This window comes from Pelodiscus sinensis, chromosome 11 (assembly GCF_052426305.1).
Source record: "Pelodiscus sinensis isolate ZL-2025 chromosome 11, ASM5242630v1, whole genome shotgun sequence".
Lineage (NCBI taxonomy): Eukaryota > Metazoa > Chordata > Testudines > Trionychidae > Pelodiscus > Pelodiscus sinensis.
Window position 1 is genome coordinate 47,564,942 of NC_143062.1, and position 20,496 is coordinate 47,585,437.

Here is a 20,496-nt window from a genome sequence, read left to right on the forward strand (position 1 = left end):
AGGCTGAGGGGGCGGGGGCCGGGGGCGGGGCCAGAACCTGAGGCGGGGCCGGAGGCGGGGCCGGGGGCGGGTCCGGGCGCGAAGGCGGATAGTTGCGGGGCCGGAAGGGAAGGAAGGTGTCTGAGGGGCGGGGCCGAGGGCGGGGCCGGGCGCGCAGACGGATCGCTGAGGGGCGGGGCCGGAAGGGAAGGAGGGTGTGTGAGGGGGCGGGGCCGGGCGCGCAGGCGCATCGCTGAGGGGCGGGGCCGGAAGGGAAGGAGGGTGTGTGAGGGGGCGGGGCCGGGCGCGCAGGCGGATCGCTGAGGGGCGGGGCCGGAAGGGAAGGAGGGTGTGTGAGGGGGCGGGGCCGGGCGCGCAGGCGCATCGCTGAGGGGCGGGGCCGGAAGGGAAGGAGGGTGTGTGAGGGGGCGGGGCCGGGCGCGCAGGCGGATCGCTGAGGGGCGGGGCCGGAAGGGAAGGAGGGTGTGTGAGGGGGCGGGGCCGGGCGCGCAGGCGGATCGCTGAGGGGCCGGGAGGCTGCGGCGCTGCCCGGCAGGGGGCGCTGTGTGAGGCGGCGCAGGGCCCGGGCGGGCGGAAGCAGCAGCCGCCGCCGGTTTCCGTTTCCGGGCGGCTGAGTCACTGGCCGCCCCGCCGCCCGCCCGCCCGCCCGCCATGCCGCTGGAGAACCTGGAGGAGGAGGGGCTGCCCAAGAACCCCGACCTGCGCATCGCCCAGCTCCGCTTCCTGCTCAGCCTGCGGCCGCAGCGCCCCGACCCCGCCGTGCGCGATGAGCTCATGGCGGCCGTGCGGCGCCACAGTGAGTGCGGGCCCGGCCCGAGCCCCCCCCGGCCCCTTCGCTCCCCCCGCGGCCCGAGCCCCCACAGGCCCCTTCGCTCCCCCCGCGGCCCGAGCCCCCCCCGGCCCCTTCGCTCCCCCCGCGGCCCGAGCCCCCCCCGGCCCCTTCGCTGCGCTCCCCCCGCGGCCCGGAGCCCCCCCCGGCCCCTTCGCTGCGCTCCCCCCGCGGCCCGAGCCCCCCCCGGCCCCTTCGCTGCGCTCCCCCCGCGGCCCGGGGCCCCCCACAGGCCCCTTCGCTGCGCTCCCCCCGCGGCCCGAGCCCCCCCCGGCCCCTTCGCTGCCCCCCCCCCGCGGCCCGAGCCCCCCACAGGCCCCTTCGCTGCGCTCCCCCCGCGGCCCGGAGCCCCCCACAGGCCCCTTCGCTGCGCTCCCCCCGCGGCCGGGGCCCCCCACAGGCCCCTTCGCTGCGCTCCCCCCGCGGCCCGGAGCCCCCCACAGGCCCCTTCGCTGCGCTCCCCCCGCGGCCCGGGCCCCCCCACAGGCCCCTTCGCTGCGCTCCCCCCGCGGCCCGAGCCCCCCACAGGCCCCTTCGCTGCGCTCCCCCCGCGGCCCGGGCCCCCCACAGGCCCCTTCGCTGCGCCCCCCCCGCGGCCCGAGCCCCCCACAGGCCCCTTCGCTGCGCCCCCCCCGCGGCCCGGGCCCCCCACAGGCCCCTTCGCTGCGCCCCCCCCGCGGCCCGGAGCCCCCCACAGGCCCCTTCGCTGCGCCCCCCCCGCGGCCCGGAGCCCCCCACAGGCCCCTTCGCTGCGCCCCCCCCGCGGCCCGGAGCCCCCCACAGGCCCCTTCGCTGCGCTCCCCCCGCGGCCCGGAGCCCCCCACAGGCCCCTTCGCTGCGCTCCCCCCGCGGCCCGGAGCCCCCCACAGGCCCCTTCGCTGCGCCCCCCCCGCGGCCCGGGGCCCCCCACAGGCCCCTTCGCTGCGCTCCCCCCGCGGCCCGGAGCCCCCCACAGGCCCCTTCGCTGCGCCCCCCCCGCGGCCCGGAGCCCCCCACAGGCCCCTTCGCTGCGCTCCCCCCGCGGCCCGGAGCCCCCCACAGGCCCCTTCGCTGCGCCCCCCCCGCGGCCCGGGGCCCCCCACAGGCCCCTTCGCTGCGCTCCCCCCGCGGCCCGGGGCCCCCCACAGGCCCCTTCGCTGCGCTCCCCCCGCGGCCCGGGGCCCCCCACAGGCCCCTTCGCTGCGCTCCCCCCGCGGCCCGGGGCCCCCCACAGGCCCCTTCGCTGCGCTCCCCCCGCGGCCCGGGCCCCCCACAGGCCCCTTCGCTGCGCTCCCCCCGCGGCCCGGGCCCCCCACAGGCCCCTTCGCTGCGCTCCCCCCGCGGCCGGGGCCCCCCACAGGCCCCTTCGCTGCGCTCCCCCCGCGGCCCGGGGCCCCCCACAGGCCCCTTCGCTGCGCTCCCCCCGCGGCCCGGGGCCCCCCACAGGCCCCTTCGCTGCGCTCCCCCCGCGGCCCGGGGCCCCCCACAGGCCCCTTCGCTGCGCTCCCCCCGCGGCCCGGGGCCCCCCACAGGCCCCTTCGCTGCGCTCCCCCCGCGGCCCGGGGCCCCCCACAGGCCCCTTCGCTGCGCTCCCCCCGCGGCCCGGGGCCCCCCACAGGCCCCTTCGCTGCGCTCCCCCCGCGGCCCGGGGCCCCCCACAGGCCCCTTCGCTGCGCTCCCCCCCGCGGCCCGGGGCCCCCCACAGGCCCCTTCGCTGCGCTCCCCCCGCGGCCCGGGGCCCCCCACAGGCCCCTTCGCTGCGCTCCCCCCGCGGCCCGGGGCCCCCCACAGGCCCCTTCGCTGCGCTCCCCCCGCGGCCCGGGGCCCCCCACAGGCCCCTTCGCTGCGCTCCCCCCGCGGCCCGGGGCCCCCCACAGGCCCCTTCGCTGCGCTCCCCCAGGTGCAGCCCGGGGCTCCTCTCCCCGCCCCGAACACGCTGCGGGCTCCCGCGCTGCCCAGCTCCCCTCGGGCCTGGCCCCTGGGGACCCATGTTCACAGCCGCCCCTTGTCCCGCCGGGCGGCAGCGCCCGTCCCGCACCAGGGCCGCGTGGTGCTCGGCGCTGCTTCCGCAAAGGACATGGCCCCTGTGTCGGGCTAGGGGCAGGCGAAGGGCCCAGGCGGCTGTAGCCAAAGAGCCGGTTGGCACAAGGGAGTGAATGCGTCCTGCAGAACAAGCAGGAGGCTGGAGCCTAGGAAGAGAAACTGAAACACTCTTCCCTGGCCAGTGTCTAAACGGCCTTTGTAAGAGGTACCCGCCTGGTAACTAATCTGGGAGTCTTCCTTTAGCACTTCAGGCTATCGCTATGTGACTGTGCGGCGATGTTCATGTCAGCAAGAGCTATCCCCGTTCACTTTCAGATATGGCCCCGTACTATGAAGCACTCTGCAAGCCACTTGACTGGCCGATGGACATGGAGCTGTTGAATAAGATGAAGAAGGCGAATGAAGAAGAATTAAAACGTCTTGACAATGAACTGGAAGATGCTGAAAAGATCTTGGGGGAGAGCGAAATCCGTGATGCAATGATGGCCAAAGCTGAGTACCTGTGCCGGATTGGGGACAAGGTGAGTTAAAAGACCAGATTTGCTTGGGCTGCTAACATTTAAAATCATTTATTGTCTTTCAAACTAGACAAATGACTATGCATGCTGTATATTTAGAGGAGGCCTGCTGACTCATGATCTGGAGGAAATCGAACCACATCTGGGTCGGGTGAATGGTGAGATGTAAACAAGGCAGCAAGAGAAAGAAAAGGGCTATAAAAGTAGGAAGTGAAAGGCAAACTAAAAAGAACAAATGAAAGTTCGCCATTTAAAAGTTTTCAAAATATTTTATAGACAGTGTTTTCTACCTACCTAATGTTTGTTACCTATCTAATGTTTTGTTTTTAAGCTTTTGCGTTGTAATTGCATATATAATATGAGTTAGCCATTGGATTCGTACAATCATTAGGGATTCAAGCTAATTTGGGAGTAACTTTTGGAACTTTAGATTTAAACTTTGACAAGTTTTGAATGTTAATTTCTTTTTTCGAAGAAGGTTGGTATTTCTATTATTTGGGATATACAGTTCTGTTATGGCTGGTACAGCTTGGTCAGAGCATGCTATCTTAGTTTAAACTGTTTTTTTAAGATGGCTGCCAGGTTTTTTTAAGTGCCAAGACCCCATTTCACTTGCCTGTATATTTTTGGCCCGAGTACCGCTAAAATGTTTTTCAGGACGGTAAAACTGTATACTTTCCTGGTAACACCGAAGACAGCGTCTCTTGATAAACCATTTTAGTGAGGTACCAGTTCTTTTTTATGTTCTAATTTTAGAAAATTCTGTCTCTTTAGGAAGGAGCTCTGACTGCTTTCCGGAAGACATATGACAAAACTGTGGCACTGGGACATCGTCTGGATATTGTGTTCTACCTTCTTAGAATTGGCTTGTTTTACATGGATAATGACCTTATCACAAGGAACATTGAAAAGGCAAAAAGGTACCATTGTTAGATCTGTGGCCAGGTGTGACCTTTAAGTAAAGCATCATTAGTTAAATATATCTAACAAAACCCTAGTTTTGAAGGCAGAATATTTGGCTTATTAATAATTTTAAAACATTAGTACTTATTCTTGTGTTAAGTGTACAGTGCATTTTGTAATCTGAAAGATCAGACTTCTTGCCCCAGAGAGCTTATAATTAAAAAACCTGACATTTGTGTTCTCAGTATTTAATGATTTTAAATTAAATCTAGTGATTATACGTTATGATCCTTGGTAAAGTTGTGAAAAACACAAACAATCATAACCAGAGCTAGGGATGTCAAATCCTGGTTAATCAGATAGCGGATTAAACCTTTGGCTTAACCAATTAAGTGGGATCCCAGGTGGCACCACTCTAGCCCAGCTGGAGCAGCCTCTCCCCCTCCCCCAAGTCCACCAGGATGCTGGCTTCTGCTCCCACACATGGGGTGGGCAGCTCCTAAACCCTGCGGGGCTGTAGCTGCCCCCCAGCTGTGATGGGCTGCTCCTGGGTAACATTTAACTGGTACCCGGTAATTATCACCCCTGTAAAGGTGATGCTTACTGGGTAACCAATTAACCCATTCACATCCCTAACTAGGGCTTCAAAAACTTATCAGATGCCCACTAACCAGAGGATGATATGAAAGAGGAGTGAATGGTGCATCAATTAAAGTTATGGGGAAAATCCCATATTGGGAAACTCTAGTGCCCTTACAATCTCCAGCTGCTGGGAGTGAGGAGGTAGCCATGCTGGGATTTCTGCAAGGATGCTTGCTGTTCCTGGACACTACCTGGGGCTTGAATTTTTTGTCAGCTCCTGACCAGCCTGCGTGTGTGAAGTTTGTTTCCAAATCTCTCCCTTCCTGTAGCTGCTAGAAGGGAGAAGAAACACACATACCCCAAACACTATGGAGCTTTTGGGTGGCTGCGACTAGCTGGTCTCCACTGCTGGATCTGGATAATCTTAGGTTGTTGTAATGAGAGATTTTTGATTTTACTCTTCCTTCAGTCCCTATATTTTGTGTTCTCTCCTGTGAATGGTTCCTGGGCAAAGCTGAACAACAGATGCATGGCAAGTATGTATCTTTAGACTCAGGATGACAATACTGCATCTTTTTGGAAGTTTATCACCAAAACTATACAGCCTAGAAACTTGTTATTTTTTTACACACTGCTTGACTTTCCTACCAAGGAAAGTATCTACCACTGACAAGTGCATTTCTGAAGCCTCAGTTGTTACAACATAGTGTATTTCATAACTAAGACTTCCTTATGCACTCTAATCTCGTTTAAATCTACAGTACTCATTCTTTCTGATTAAAAACAGGTAAATAAATATCTTATTTGTTTTAAGTCTAATAGAGGAAGGAGGAGACTGGGACAGGAGAAATCGTCTAAAAGTCTACCAAGGTCTTTACTGCGTAGCTATTCGAGATTTCAAACAAGCAGCAGAACTCTTTCTTGATACAGTTTCAACGTTTACATCCTATGAACTTATGGATTACAAAACATTTGTAACATATACTGTCTATGTCAGCATGATTGCCTTAGACAGACCTGACCTTAGAGAGAAGGCAAGTAAAGCAAATGACTGCACTGATTGAAACTGATCAAATTATTGTACTTTCATTTTTTCCAGATATTAGTATGTGAAACTTCTAAATGTTGTTCAATTTTCAGGTTATTAAAGGGGCAGAGATTCTAGAAGTGTTGCATAGTTTACCAACAGTACGACAGTATCTCTTTTCACTCTATGAATGTCGTTATTCAGTCTTCTTCCAGTCATTAGGTAAGGATGTTTCATACTCCAGTATTTTCCCCCTGTGTTTCTCATTAGGTCCAGTGATCAGCTTGCTGCAAGTCATAGAGTTGTATAGCATTGCTTTGGGGGTGGACTGTAGGTGTAGCTAGTATTGTCAAACCCCGACAGTTAAAATCATTCATTTACTGTAGGGTTCGCTGCCTTAACTAATCATCCTAAGTGAATCACTATCGTATACAGCACTCCCTTTGCAGCTCAGTGATGTAAAGTAAGCTGCTCTTGCATTATTTATGGACTCCCTAAAATATGGGGTTGTTTTTTAAAATGAGTATTCAGAATGATGGCATCCGGGTGAGGGGAGGTTCTTAAAATTAGACCGCTAACACCATTTTACAGGGTGTGATCAAAAAGCCACTTTGCTGTCTTTGGTCCTCATTCTGTAGTTAGCCCATAGTCATGTGCAAACCACCCACCAGTAGTTCCTGACATGTCTGTAGCTTCTGAAAACTAAAGACCCCCTCAATAGAAAACTAGTCTTACCCTCAACTATTCTACTCTTAAGAAAACGTTTTGATCAAACAACACAAAGCAAGTGCTATAGTTAAAGATGTGAATATCTGTTTGATTGTGCCTGTGTCTCCCTTCACGCATACAGGATGCAGGGATCCAGTATGATCATATACTAGGGATGTAAAATCCTGTTTAATTGGGTAACTGGTGAAACATGGTATTTAGCTGGTTAACCAATTAAAGGAGGGGCAAATGAGTAGCACTCCAACCCACCATGGTGGTAGACCCTGCAGGGCTTGAACAGCCCCCTGCCTGCAGCAGGTGGGGAGCTGCTCTAGCCCCCACCAGTTTTAACCAGAACTGGTAAGCGTTACCTGTTAAGACTGATGCTAATCAATTCACCTTTCACATCCCTATCATATACCATATTGCTTATTGAACTCCATTGTATGCTATGCTTGCATAACAGACTGCACTTGTGATTCTTATCTTTTCAGCTATTGTAGAGCAAGAGATGAAAAAAGATTGGCTGTTTGCTCCTCACTATCGTTATTATGTACGGGAAATGAGGATCCACGCATACAGCCAACTCCTAGAATCCTACCGGTCACTGACACTAGGATATATGGCAGAAGCTTTCGGAGTAGGCGTAGAATTCATAGATCAGTAAGTTAAAAGTAACTTTTTTTGTACGTTATGGACTGGGGTGGGCAATAATTTTTGATGGGTGGCCACTCCAAGATTTTTGGAAAGTGGTCAAGGGCTGCACTCTTCCGTGCTATTAATGGAGATGGTGTGGCGTTTGGGATGGAGGTTGGCTACAGTAGAGAGCTTGGGGTAAGAGATTGGCATGCAGGAGGGCATGTGGGGCCTGGGAGGGAGTTTGGGTGAAGGAGGCTGTTGTGACATGGGGTGCAGGGTGCCTGTGCCAGGATTTGGGTTGTGACCTAGGCAGGAAGGAGTTGTGACCTGGCACAAGGGATTGGGGTCAGGGTTTGGGTTGTGAGCAGGGCAGAAGGGGTGTGTGTCCTGGGGCAAGGGACTGGGGGGTGCAGAAGAGGGTACAGGTGTTTGGGTTGTGACCTAGAGCAGGAAGGGGTTGTGACCTGGGGCAAGGAATTAAGATGCAGGAGTTTGGATGTTTCTCAGGCAGCCTTACTGTTTGCCTTGCCTGGTCCCAGGCTGCAGGGGCCATTTGCATTTGAATAAGAGCCTGAAGCTAGAGGTGCTTCATGTTTTTCAAACAGGCAGCTTCCATTGGTTGGAAACTGGCCAATGGGAGTGGGCAGGGGTAGCTCCTCATCTCTCTCCTACCCCCAGGCTCACAGCTGTGAAATACAAATGGTCCAGCAGTTGATTCTCTGAGTGGGGGCAGAGTGGGGAGGAGGAGGAGAGAGGGAGTTTTCTTGAGGCTTCCTGCTGTGTCCATGGGCTGGATCCGGCCTGTGGGCCATATTTTGCCCAGCCCTGTTATAGACTTGAGTTGTCCTTTCTAAAGTAACAAGTTTACAGTGGTTGTGCTACAAATAAACAGATAGCAAATAGAGAAGAGCTATTATTTAGACTATCCACAAATCAAGTTGTGTATGCGTGCAAGATTTTTTTTTACTAGTCTCATATTTAAGTCTGTTTTTAAAAAATGCATTGTCTAGTATTTCCTTTTTTCTCTGATAGGTTGCGATAAATACCTTAAAGTATTTTTTCTGTAAAGGATATGATTAAGGGCCACCAATACAGCATTACAGCTATAATTGAATTTAGGGAACGAGGATATAACAATTAGATGAGACTTGATGGTGTTCTTTAAATTTTGACTGGCCAGGTTCCAGTTTTGGGACACTTAAGTTTCATCTTCACTACAGGTTTTAACTGGATTGTCTGACTCATTTATAATTGCTGTGTAGATGAGACCTGATATTTGCACTTCGAATTAGGTAAAGTGTGGGCAGCTGTTGTGATTTTTCCAAAAATCAGACCTCAACCTGGACTTTGTGGTAACCTAAACTGTAACCTAAACTGGGATTTGCAGTTAAATCGAGAGTGAAAAATTAGTGGACCTTGCCTATGATAATTTTATAGCTAGCTTCTATTTGAACACCTTGAGAGTAACAACTTGCTTCAATCTATAAGTATTTTTTCTAAATATTCCCTGTTAGGACAGAATATGCAGGAATGTGCATAAATAAATTAGTGTAGAAAAATTGATCATTTGAAAGGAAACTGAATATAATCCTATTAATCTAGATCAACACTTAACTATACCAGTTTCCATTTATAGTGTGAGTAGATGGTTATTAATGATTTTAACTTACCTGGTTTACTATAAGTACTTATCCATGTTGTCGTGCACGACCATCGGTTTATTTATTTTCATTCTCAGTTCTTTCCTAGCTGCAAACAGTTCTGTGGAAACAGACTAACAGGAAAAGTTTAACCTATCCCTATATCAATTCATAGGCATTGGTTCAGCACCAGTATTATTTTTTCCTTATTATCCACACTAAGCCACTCTAGTTTGTTAAAGTGATATGGCTTCTTAAGAATTATTTGGACCAGGAAATAAAGCAAGTGAGGTTTATTAAGCAAACCTTTTAACAGGCTGCTTGGAAATGGCAAATGTCTTTGTACTGTTTCTCTTAGAAAAGTTGTTGACAAGTAGTGCTAAATCAGCTATTCTCAGTGGTGGGCAGTTGAACAGGTTTTCCACTTACTGTCCAATATTTGACTCTTCCATGCGCTCTCTTCTGCTGATTGTTTGCATTCCAATGGACTATTTACTGGAAGGATTCAGGGTTTAACCTTACCATGGTGGCTACACTGTGCTCTGTTGATGGGAAAGCATCTCCCATCGACTTCCCTTATGCTTTTCAAGGAAGTGGAGTATGTATAAAAATCGATGGGAGAGCTCTCACCCATCGAATTAGTGTGTTTTCACCAGGCCTGCTAAATTGACATTCGCTGTGCAAGTGTAGACATACCCATGTCTACAAGTGTAGACATACCCATCGTTATTTAATGTACTGGCACCTAATTTTGTAATTGTTCTGGCTTGGAGCCATTCTACTAATGTAACAGTAGGCAGCTTCAAATGCTCAGGTACTATACAATAGAATAAAAAGGAAGTACTTGAGCAAAGGTGGTGCACGAAAGTCCCTTTATCAGTCCCTTAAATAGATGTAGAGGTAAAAGTAGTTGAAGGCTTTTTTCAAAAGTGGAGAGGGATGAAAACAACACTTTGTGGTAGCCTGCAAATCTGCTGTGCAACATCTAACATGCATACTTTTTTTTTAATTAGGGAGCTTTCAAGATTTATTGCAGCTGGGCGACTGCATTGCAAAATAGACAAAGTAAATGAGATAGTTGAAACTAACAGGTACAGTATCTAATCTAGTTTAATATGTATTCTAATCAGTTATAGAAAAGCTCTTGTCAAGTTTAATGTGACTTCTCACTATAAAACCCTTTCTTCGTCATTTGTAGGCCGGATAGCAAGAACTGGCAGTACCAAGAAACCATCAAGAAAGGAGATTTGCTGCTAAATAGAGTTCAGAAACTTTCCAGAGTAATTAATATGTAACACTTTAAAAAAAAATAATGGAATGCAAAATTTAGCTGTTTCAACCCATTTTGGAAGTAATCTATACTGTATAAGTTGATAACCTGTAGCTAAGAAAATTGTGAGAAGTAGGGGTTTTACAGTCTTTCATTATGTAACTGTATAAACGTTCTATTCGTGTTTTCAGACCCCCCCCGGTCATTAAATGTATAATACAGTGGAATGTAATGTGCTATGCTCAGTGCTTGACCATGTACAATGTTCAATATTGTTTCATACTAAACTATTATGTTTAGAAAGCAGGGCTCATATTTGTGACAAACAAAAACTAGCGTCAGTCCCAGCATTACTCATGGAATTTCACTTGTGCCTCAGAAAACTAGCTAGCTTAGTTATAGAAGGAAATACTTACATGGTAGAACCCAAAGGCTGTGGGGCTCTGTGGGTAGTATACAGAGAGACTCCGTAACCTGAAGAGATTGCGGTTGAAAGACACTCATGAAGGCCAAGTCTACAGCAGTACATGACAGCGCTGGAACTTTCTGGCTCAGGAGTGTGAAAAAACACCCCCGAATGCAAGTTCCAGCACTGTTAAGCGCCAGTGTGATCCAGGCGGCATAGCTCCTCTCCTTGCAGAGGTCTCCCCTAGCACTCGCACCGGGGCCACGAGTGGCAGTGCTTTAAACTGTTAAGTGTGGACAAAGAGAAAGGGATATACAGCCGCATATTCCATAGATTGTCACTTGTGTTGATTAAAACAACACATTATCTGGGGTTAGCCACTGCGTTAGGTTGCCAAGTTTCAATAGTAAGGTAGGAAACAGTGGGAGGCACTATTGCAGTTTGCTACATCCGTCAGCAACATAAATCACATGCTGCAGATAGCCTTGAGCGGTTGTGGAGAAAACATTTAACTTCCGGAGGCTGCTGTTGTCGCAGTGGCACACAATTCTGTCCTTAGCATGAGCCTCCAGCTGCTGCCCCCATCCCTGCTTGAGTTGGGTGGCTCAGAGCTTTCTCTAAAAAGGAAAAGCTTCCCTGTGCAGTGTTATTAGCAGACATTTTATGCAGAGGTGCTTGGGAGCTACATGTGTTTACAGCCACTTTCGTTGCTAGTCTGATATGTGCATGCTGATGAGCATCAAACCCCTCATCTGGGCTGTATGGCAGGTGAGTGGAGCGTAGAGGACAAGAGTTACATTTTATCTCCATATGCCATGGGGGACTCGTCTCTGTCTGAGTAAACAACATCTTGCTGGCCTGCAAAGCTTAGAATCCTCAGCAACAAGCTGTGTGCGCGAAGGGTCGCATTAGGCTGTAGATCACTCTTCACTGAAGGGTTCTGAAATGCATGATGTGGGAAACTGGGTCATCCTCAGCTTTCCCCCCAAATACCTGCATCTATAATCAGCTGGTTGGGATGGAGGAGGCAGCTAGCTCACACTTCACTTTTTCTAAGCAGCAGTAGTAGAGTGGGCAGCGTTAAAGGTTTCACACTGTCCCAGTATAAATAAAAGAATCCTGGTCTTCGTGAACTTGCCTTGCATGATGTGACTAATGGAGGAGAGCTCGGAGTTCAGCATGGTGGCATCAGCTAAAACGGGGAAGGTGGTAGGTGCTCTCTCAGGAATTGCTGTTTACAGTGCTGGAGCTTTAACTTGAATCAATTCCCTTGTCATTGCATGACCAAGCTTTCCTTCATACAGGGGTTCCTCAGAGGGTCACAGACTGTTTTCATTGCTGTGAACAGCTGGTTGCTTCTTTTCCTGACCTGCGTTTGGTTGTATATTAGATGAAGAATAGCAAACTGCTAAGTGATAAAGGCAAAACGATTGCAGTGTAATTCGCTCATTGCTCAGATCGCACTACAACTGGCAGAACTAGAGGCTCAAGTTATAGGATTTTGTGGGGAGGGGCTGTGAGAGGGATTCAGAGAACTTTAGAGGGTACAGATGAATTTCACCTACTCAATAGTTATATTTGAACAGGACTTAAAAGACAATGACCCATATACTGGGTCAGACCAAAGGTCCATCTAGCCAAGTATCCTGTCTTCCCACAGTGGCCAGCACCAGGTGCCCCAGAGGGAATGAACAAGTGACGGATCCTCTCTTCTCAACTTCTCACAAAGACTAGGGACACCATCCCTGCCAATCCTGGCTAATGGTCATTGATGGACCAATCCTCCATGAATTTAGCTAGTGTTTTTTTTTTTAAACCCTGTTACAGTCTTAGCCTTCACAACATTCTCTGGCAAGGAATTCCACAGGTTGACTCTGTCTTCATATAGCAGCTGTTCCATAGCTCATTACTGTTGCTCTTTTCTGAACCTTTTCGGATTCCAGTACAGGTTGGACCTCTCTAATCCAGCACCCTAAGGACCTGACCGGTGCCAAACCATAGGAGGTCAATGTCTAGAAGCATTGCCAACACTTCCACTGCTTACTGGGCTCTTAGATGACATTTTAGGGGTAAATTAGAGCAAAATAACAGCACAGAACCAGGACTGGTGACTGTAAACAAAAGTTTATGGGACTGTGGGAGACTGGGCTGCACCCATGATAAGTGGACATCTGGCTAACTGAAATGTTTCTGGACCAGGGAGTGCCAGACTAGAGAGGTTCATTCTGGACCAGGGAGTGCCAGACTAGAGAGGTTCATTCTTTCATATCTTTTTTTGAGAAGAGATGACCACAGCAGCAGTCAGTATCAAGAGGTGGGTGTACGGTGGATTTATACAGAGGCAATAGGCTATATTCCACCTTATTATCTAACCCTTTCTTAATGATTCCCGACATTGTTTGCTTTTTTGACTGCTGCTGCACACTGAGTGGATGTTTTCATAGGACTATCCACACTTACTTCAAGCTCTCTCTTGAGTGGTAACAATTAACTTAGTTCCCATCATGATACGTGTAGTTGGAATTATGTTTTCCAATGGGCATTGCTTTACATTCATCAACATTGAATTTTATTTGCCATTTTGTTGCCCAGTCACTTAGTTTTGTGAGATCCTTTTGTAGCTCTTCACTTGGGACTTATCTTCAGTAGTTTTGTATCACCTATAAATTTTGCTATCTCCCTGTTTGCCTCTTTGTGGCTCATTTATGAATATGTTGATAGGCTTAGTCCCAGTACAGACCTTTGGGGGTCACCACTAATTACTTCTCTCCATTCGGAAAATGTACCATTTATTTATTCCTACCTCTTGTTTTCTATCTTAACCACAAGAGGACCTTCTCTCTTATCCCAGGATAGCTTATTTTGCTTAAGAGCCTTTGGTGAGGGACCTTGTCAGAGGCTTTCTGGAACTCTAAGTACACTATATCCACATGCTTGTCAACCCGCCTCAAGGAATTCTACAAAAACCATGTTGACAGTGCTTTGATATGACTCGTCTCAGAGAGGTAGCAGCGTTAGTCTGTATCTGCTAAAGCAACGAGTCCTGGGGCTCGTTAAAGATGAACAGAGTTGTTTGCGCATCAGCTTATATATGTGACAAAGTGGCTTTTACCCATGAAAGCTGATGCCCAAATAAATCTGTTTGTCTTTAAGGTGCCACAGGACTCCTGGTATCTAATATGGCTGTCTGTCTAGAGTCCTATAATGCCATAAGGTGGTTCCTCTCCAAAGAAAAAATCACTGCCCTTTTTGAAAGCAGCGCTTGTGAGTAGAACCTGCCAAAGAAAACGCCTGTAAAGTATCAGTCTAATAATTCCGCTCATGCAACAGGAATGTCAGCCCAAAAGTTGTCTTTGGAGACTAATTAAAGGGGAGACGAGTGCTACAGCTTCATACTCCCTCCTTGTCAGGTTATCCTGCATTCGGTCAGAGTTCAACTTCCACGCACACATTTCAACCCTACAACGAAGAAAACAGACATCCTCGGTACGGACATTCAGCTACGCTGCAAGCCCAAATAAGCCCTTGCTGATTTAATTCAGTTAAAAACAAGAAGAAACTAAACCGTTCTGTGTACGCTTTCATAGGACCATTTTGTTCCATACCTGGATTCCTGGAGGAGTTGCCTTTATGTGGTGTGATGAATCGGTGGGGGAAGACTTCCCTTTTTTTGTTGGTCCTGCCAAGAAGAAAGTGAAAAATAAGTTCACTCTATGAAGCAAACTTTTCAGACCATCAGGTTCATTGGCATGGATGTGTGGAAAAGCACCGAGACGACTCAGCATAAAGAACACACCTTCTAATTGACAGAACTGAAACTTATTTTTAACTGTCTGGGATAAATTCATTCTAATAAGGTGCTTAGTCCAGGTGATTAGTGTTATCCCCTGGAACATTAATTGCACCAGAGATAAATAGACATGGCCTCATCTTTTAATCCTTGCCCTCTTTAAAAATCTCCAGCCCCCTGGATTGCTGCTACTCTTTCTCCACAAGCTCTGACCTGCACACCACCTCAGTTGTCAATCCCTGACCTGATGGCCAGTTTAAAAGCTGTCAGAATGAGAGTTCAGACCTTATTGACTGATTGCTCAGGGCTCTCAGCGGTAGTGCAGTAATCGTGGTGAGAGGGGATGTGGAGCCAGGAGAGGTCGTGGCCGCGAGCACCATACAGATGCCGCTTGTTGAACACCATACCTCTCTGAATTGACAGAAGACCTGAAGAACAGCTCTGTGTAATCTCAAAGACTTCTCTGCCCCATAGAAGTTTGTCTGCTTGCCTCGAGTCCCAGGCTACGTCTGCATTGGCAAGATTTTGTGCAGATACTTTTAACGCAAGAGTTTTTGCGTTAAAAGTATTTGCGCAAGAAGCATCTACACTGGCATGTGCTTTTGCGCAAAAGCATCCGTGCCAGTGTAGACGCTCTCTTGAGCAAGAAAGCTCTGATGGCCATTTTAAACATCGGGCTTTCTTGCACAAGAAATTGATGTTGCCTGTCTACACTGGCCTCTTGCGGAAGAACAGTTGCGCAAGAGGGTTTATCCCTGAGCGGGAGCGTCAGAGTATTTGCGCAAGAAGCCCTGATTTTATACAGTAGAACGTCAGTGTTCTTGCGCAAGTACTCGCGGCCAGTGTAGACGGGGCAAGATTTTGCGCAAAAGCAAATGTAGATGTAGCCCCAGAGAGCAGCCACGGTTTGTGCCGTTTAGCTGAGTGAGAAAAAATAAAAGTGATGTACAATTTTTTCAAATGCCAGGAAACAGCAGGGGCCAGGGCCAAGATAGTCACTGGCTGTGCACTAGCTGTTATCTTTACGGGTGTCTTGGACATGGCAGAGCGGGGTTCTCGGAGGCTGTGATAGCTTGAGTTCATGTCAGCATGTTGTACAAATGTAAAAGCAGGCCCTGCTTTGTAAAGATGAAATCCAGATTGCAAGAATCCCCCACCAGTCAGTTCCCAAAATCTTCGTGCACCTGGTTCTAGCACCATAGAGACTCCGTGGTGCCCAAGGAGTTAATACAAAGACCTTCTGAGGTCTGTCTGTGCTGTACTGAGATCCCTCCGTCTGGCCGGTGTCGGCTGACATTGGGCTCTCAAAGCTGGTTCGTGGCAGTGTAGTTGTTCAGGCTTGGGGGAGGTCTCAGTATTTGGGTCGGAGCTGAGTCTAACATCTACACTGCCATTAGGAAGGAACCATCAGTCCCACGTGCACAAAATGGGAAGTGACTGCCTAGGAAGGAATACTCCGGAAAAGGATCTAGGGCTCAGAGTGGACCACAAGCTACATAGGAATCAACAGTGTAACACTGATGTTTGATTTTTGGGGTTTTTGCAATAACCTGGAATATATTAACAGGAGCATTGTGAGCAAGACACAAGGAGTCATTCTGCACAGATTAGGCTTCCACTGGAGTATTGTGTCCACTTCTGGGCACCACATTTCAAGAAAGAGGCAATGAAATTGGAAAAGGTCCAGAGAAGAGCAACAAAAATGATAAAGGTCTCGAAAGTGACCTGCAAGGGAAGATTGAAATCATTGAGTTTCTTTAGTCTGGAAAAGCAGAAGACTGAGCTGAGCAGGGACATGGTTTTCAAATACCTAAAACATTGCTACGAGGAGGGAGAATTGTTCTCCTTGGCCTCTGAGGACAGGACAAGAAGCAATGGAATTAAATTGCAGCAAGGGAGGTTTAGGTTGGACATTAGGAAAAACTTCCTGTCAGGGTGGTTAAACACTGAAATAAATTGCCCAGGGAGGTTGTGGAATCTCCATCATCAGAGCTATTTAAAAGCAGGTTGGACAGGCACCGATCAGGAATGGTCTAGATGGTATTTGGTCCTGCCGTGAGGGCAGGGGACTGGACTCGATGACCTGTCAAGGTCCCTTCCAGTCCTGTGATTCAACAGCCCAAGCCCCACGGCTCTGGCCCGCTGCAGGTGTTACTAGCTTGCACTGCCCCTTAGGATGAGGCAAGTCGTCATTTGCCTCATACCCGTGACTTCTAGTTCTATCCTGGTTCTCTCCTTACACACTCGCTCTCCTGCTTTGGTTTTAACCTTCTTCCAAAGCTTTGTCGGCAGGGCCTGGCTGCACATATTCTCCCCCCACAACCTGTGTTGTTTTTTGAATTCTCACCAATGCCTGACATCACGCTGGTAGTGTTGTAGCCAGAGCCATGAACAGCATTCCAGCTTACCCAAGGACTGACGGCTTCCTGATCCACCTCGCCGTCCTGCCCCTCCCAACCAATCCCAGAAGCTCTTCCTTTGTAGAAAACGGCAGGCTTCTCTCACATGCACTGTCATTGGCTGCTGGCTGGGCTGCTTTCCAAACCGGTGGCCTGGCTGGTCATCCCAGGGTGGAATCCCCATTTCTCCACCTGCCCATTTCTCTGGGCCCTCATCTAACAGCACAAATGAAAAGAAAAATCCCAGGCGGCTAAAACCCCAAACAGCCAGATGAAGGCTCCTGTTCAAAGCTGCCAGGCTTAAGGAGTGACAAAGACCTGGCTGACCAGCAGAAGCTCCCCGGAGGACGATGCACAAGCACCTCCTGCATTTAAACGTCAAGCTGCTCCCCGCGTGCCCTCCCTCTCTGTGACCGAACGAGGTGGCCAGCAAACGGGTGCTGCGGGTCTGTCCGCACTAGCGAGCTTCGTGTGGCTGCATCTCCCGCTATCGGCTGGACTCAGCAATTGGACTTGCTGAGAGCTCCACTTGAGATCAGCTGGGCACGGCCTGCGACTGGTGCCAGAGGGCCTGAGTTTGATTCTGGCACCGATACGCCGTGTGTGCTCTGGTTCCATTGACTTCTCCCGGGTCTGCCCATGGCTGGTCACTAGACCGCAGCGTGGCATATACTAAGGGAACAGAGCCTATGGGGTCAGTGTGCAGCAGCCTTGCCATGTGATCCTTTCTTCCCACTTAGAGCAAAGTGTAGGGGAGGAACTATGCAAATCCCGCCTGCCTGGGAGGAATGTGAAAGGTTAACGGGTGATACTTACAAATTCTGGTTAATCAGTGGGGGCTGAAGCAGCTCCCCCCGCCCATTATGGGCAAAGGCTGCTCCAGCCCTGCCCACCCCGGACAGGGGCTGCTCCGTTCGTCCGGAGCAGCCCCTATCTGCATGCAGCCCAGGTGCCCCATAAGCAGGAACTGCTGGGGCGGAACAACGTGTGCCTTCAGCAGGTGAGGGGCTACTCCAGCCCTGGGGAACCGGAGAGCCCTTCCACCCGCTGCGCCCTTTAATCAATGAGCTGGCTAAATGTTTACCAGTTAGCCAATGGAACAGGATATTACGCCCCTCCTGCCTAGCACGTCCAAACGCTGGCGCGCGCTCAGCCCACGTGGGTTCGCAGCCAGCAGCAAGACATGCTGGAGGTGGGGCCTCGGCCCCCTGCTGCCGCCTTTTGGGATAGGTTGGGGGAAGCTGGTCCCTTTGCATGAAGGGCGAGGGGAGTCGTGAGTGGCTTGTCAGTAACGGGCACCTGGACAGCGGGTGAAATCCCCACCCCCTTTGTTCACCCACCGCTCTGCTGAGCTGCCCAAGCCTGGCTGGTTCCTTCCCCTGCAGCAGCCCCCCCCCCCGTACCACCCCGAGCTCACCTGAGCGGCTTCCCGCAGGCATGTGTGATGTGGGCCCAACCCTGAGCTCTGCAGGAAACTGCTTGGGGGCCCCTCTCCATCCCGGGAATCACCGCTCGGTCTCTGGCTACTGTACAAATCACGGGTCACTGCAGCGGGGGGAGAGGGAGAGTGTCAGGAATCGAGGCACGTTCGGCACCAGCTCAGAGCTTGTGGCTTTCAAGTAAGCTGCACCAGCTTCAGCCTTCTTCACCGGGACGCGACACCGAGTTGAGCACCAGCTTCACTGCCCTGGGCAGCGGTGGGTCGTGGCTGGAGGGCGGAGGAGCCCTTTCTGTGCCATGCATGCTAGGTCTCAACCCGTGACCAGGCTTGTGTGCAAGTCGGTTTGCTGGCGTTTTTCAAGTAAAGCGTCTTCAGATCCGGTCACCGGCTGATCTGGGGAACCAGCAAACTGCCCACAAATTCCTCTTCTCCAATAAGCAGCCTGTGCTGCTGCCCAGTGGGGAATCAAACATGTAATAATTCTCCCTGAAATGCAGCCGGGGGCTGGTTGCTGCATTGCCCCCCACGGCAGCTGGTGCAAGTAGGAGCAGCTCACAGAATATGCTCACGTAGAAAGGGAAGCGTAGTTCACAGGTGGCCCAGGGGTGTGGATTCAAGACTAGGAGCCGCTTTTCCACTCCCTCCCCGAACAGCGCGCTCTCCAGCTGCACCATGCGCTTTGGCTGCCTTTTCCCCCTATATGTTCTACAGAATCTGAATCCACCCCGGAGGTGGCAGAAATACACCGAGCAGGGAGGAAATTGACATCTTTGGGTTCTAGCAACATGCTACCAATCTGGATCCTAATGTAAAGGGACTCTGTATGGGGAGTTTTATTTACCTCTTCCCATAACACAAGAACTAGGGGGCACCCAGTGCAATTAATAGGCAGAAGGCTTAAAACAAACAAAAGGACGTGCCTCTTCACACAACACACAACTTGTGGAACTCCTCGTCAAGGGATGTTGTGAAAGTCAAACTTCACCTGAGTTAAAAAAAAACCCAACGTGAAATTCACAGAGGGTAGGTCCATCAACGGCCATTAGCCAAGAGGATCAGGGACACAACCACATGCTGTGGGTGTCTCGAAGTCTCTAGCTGCCAGAAGGTGGGACTGAATTGTCCCTTTCCGTTCATTCCCTCCGAAGCATCTGGCACCGCTAACTGTGGTAAGACAGCATACTGGGCTAGCTAGACCATTGGTCTGATCCAGCCTGGCCATTCGGATGTGAATTTGCTTTAAGAGCCCTGCCGTTTTCAGCAGGATAGGCATTGGGAATGTCATCTGGTGGGCTCACACTTTTTTACCTTACCAGTCTTCTCTGCTGCTGAGAACTGGTTAATGTGCTAGGAGAGAAACTGCTCTTTATGGGCGTTAGAAGTCAGAGGGGTGTGACTGGGCTGGGTCACCGGTAGTGCTGCCTAGCAGTTAGGTCTTCGCATCCCATCCAAAGGGAATGCCAACTCCTATGTCAGTGGCTCTCCTGTCTCCAGCATTCCTTGCCAGTGATGTTGTGGGCCCTCGTATGGTAGGTAGCATCTCAGTCATCTGGCCAGGACCCCAGTGGAGTCACCCCCTTCTGAAGTAACAGAGCCCCTCCAAAATATATACCTCCATAGGTAGCCCCAATCGGCAGCGCCAACAGCCGGCCCAGGGCACTTGGTCCTGCGCAAATGAATGTCCCCTCTTCCTTCCCCGCTCTTTTCATGCCATTGCTTCACTCTTAGCACAACGGGTAACATCTGCACTTTGTTGGCAAGTGATGGGTGAGAGGAAATTTGAGGCCACGTTAAACACTAGCAACGAAGAATGTCACCCAAAACCTTGACATCCTTCTCTAGTAGTTGAGGCGTTAGAGGAGTAACCAAGTTAACCAGCGGCCTGGCCGGGTTGGAGTAGCTCCCCATTGGTGTGTGGTGGGCCTGGCCTGGCCATCTCCTGCCTGGAGCATGGTGGACCTGGCCGGCCTGAGCAGCCTGTCGCGCAGAGGTCCCAACTGGGCTGGAGTAACTCCCCCTCCTGCCCGCAGTGCCACGGGCAAGGGACTGCTCCAAAAACATTGTTTAAATGGCAACTTACATCCCTACCGCTACATGGGTTGGTGACTTGCCACCCAATCAAATTCGTTCCTCGGAAGTGGTGGAAGTTTGGTTATAAAGAATCTAACTGCGGGGGGAGAGGGAGGCGGTAAATCCTACCTTCCCTGAGAAACTCAATGCCTCCTTCGCCCTGAGAGTCACTACTGACCCCTACAAGATAAACGGGGATGAAAACATGCCCTAAAACCAAGGCGGGAGCTCTCCTGCATGTACAAGCCCACG

At 51.1% G+C, this 20,496-nt stretch overlaps 1 protein-coding gene across 1 annotated transcript; it reads left to right on the top strand.

Annotated features, from left to right (window-relative positions):
- The first annotated feature begins 474 nt into the window (after positions 1-474).
- Positions 475-10,370, top strand: PSMD6 (proteasome 26S subunit, non-ATPase 6). Its single transcript, XM_075938502.2, has 8 exons — positions 475-796; positions 3,167-3,372; positions 4,144-4,289; positions 5,669-5,888; positions 5,995-6,103; positions 7,084-7,252; positions 9,882-9,959; positions 10,067-10,370. The coding sequence occupies exons 1-8, from the start codon at positions 652-654 to the stop codon at positions 10,161-10,163; spliced, it is 1,170 nt and encodes a 389-aa protein (XP_075794617.2). The 5' UTR covers positions 475-651; the 3' UTR covers positions 10,164-10,370.
- The last annotated feature ends 10,126 nt before the right edge of the window (positions 10,371-20,496 follow it).

Excerpts from the sequence above, each read along its gene's own strand:
- PSMD6 (XM_075938502.2), top strand. The coding sequence starts at position 652 with ATGCCGCTGGAGAACCTGGAGGAGGAGGGGCTGCCCAAGAACCCCGAC. Across the intron at positions 6,104-7,083 it reads AGTCTTCTTCCAGTCATTAG|CTATTGTAGAGCAAGAGATG; the intron begins GTAAGGATGTTT and ends TTATCTTTTCAG. Across the intron at positions 9,960-10,066 it reads GAGATAGTTGAAACTAACAG|GCCGGATAGCAAGAACTGGC; the intron begins GTACAGTATCTA and ends CGTCATTTGTAG.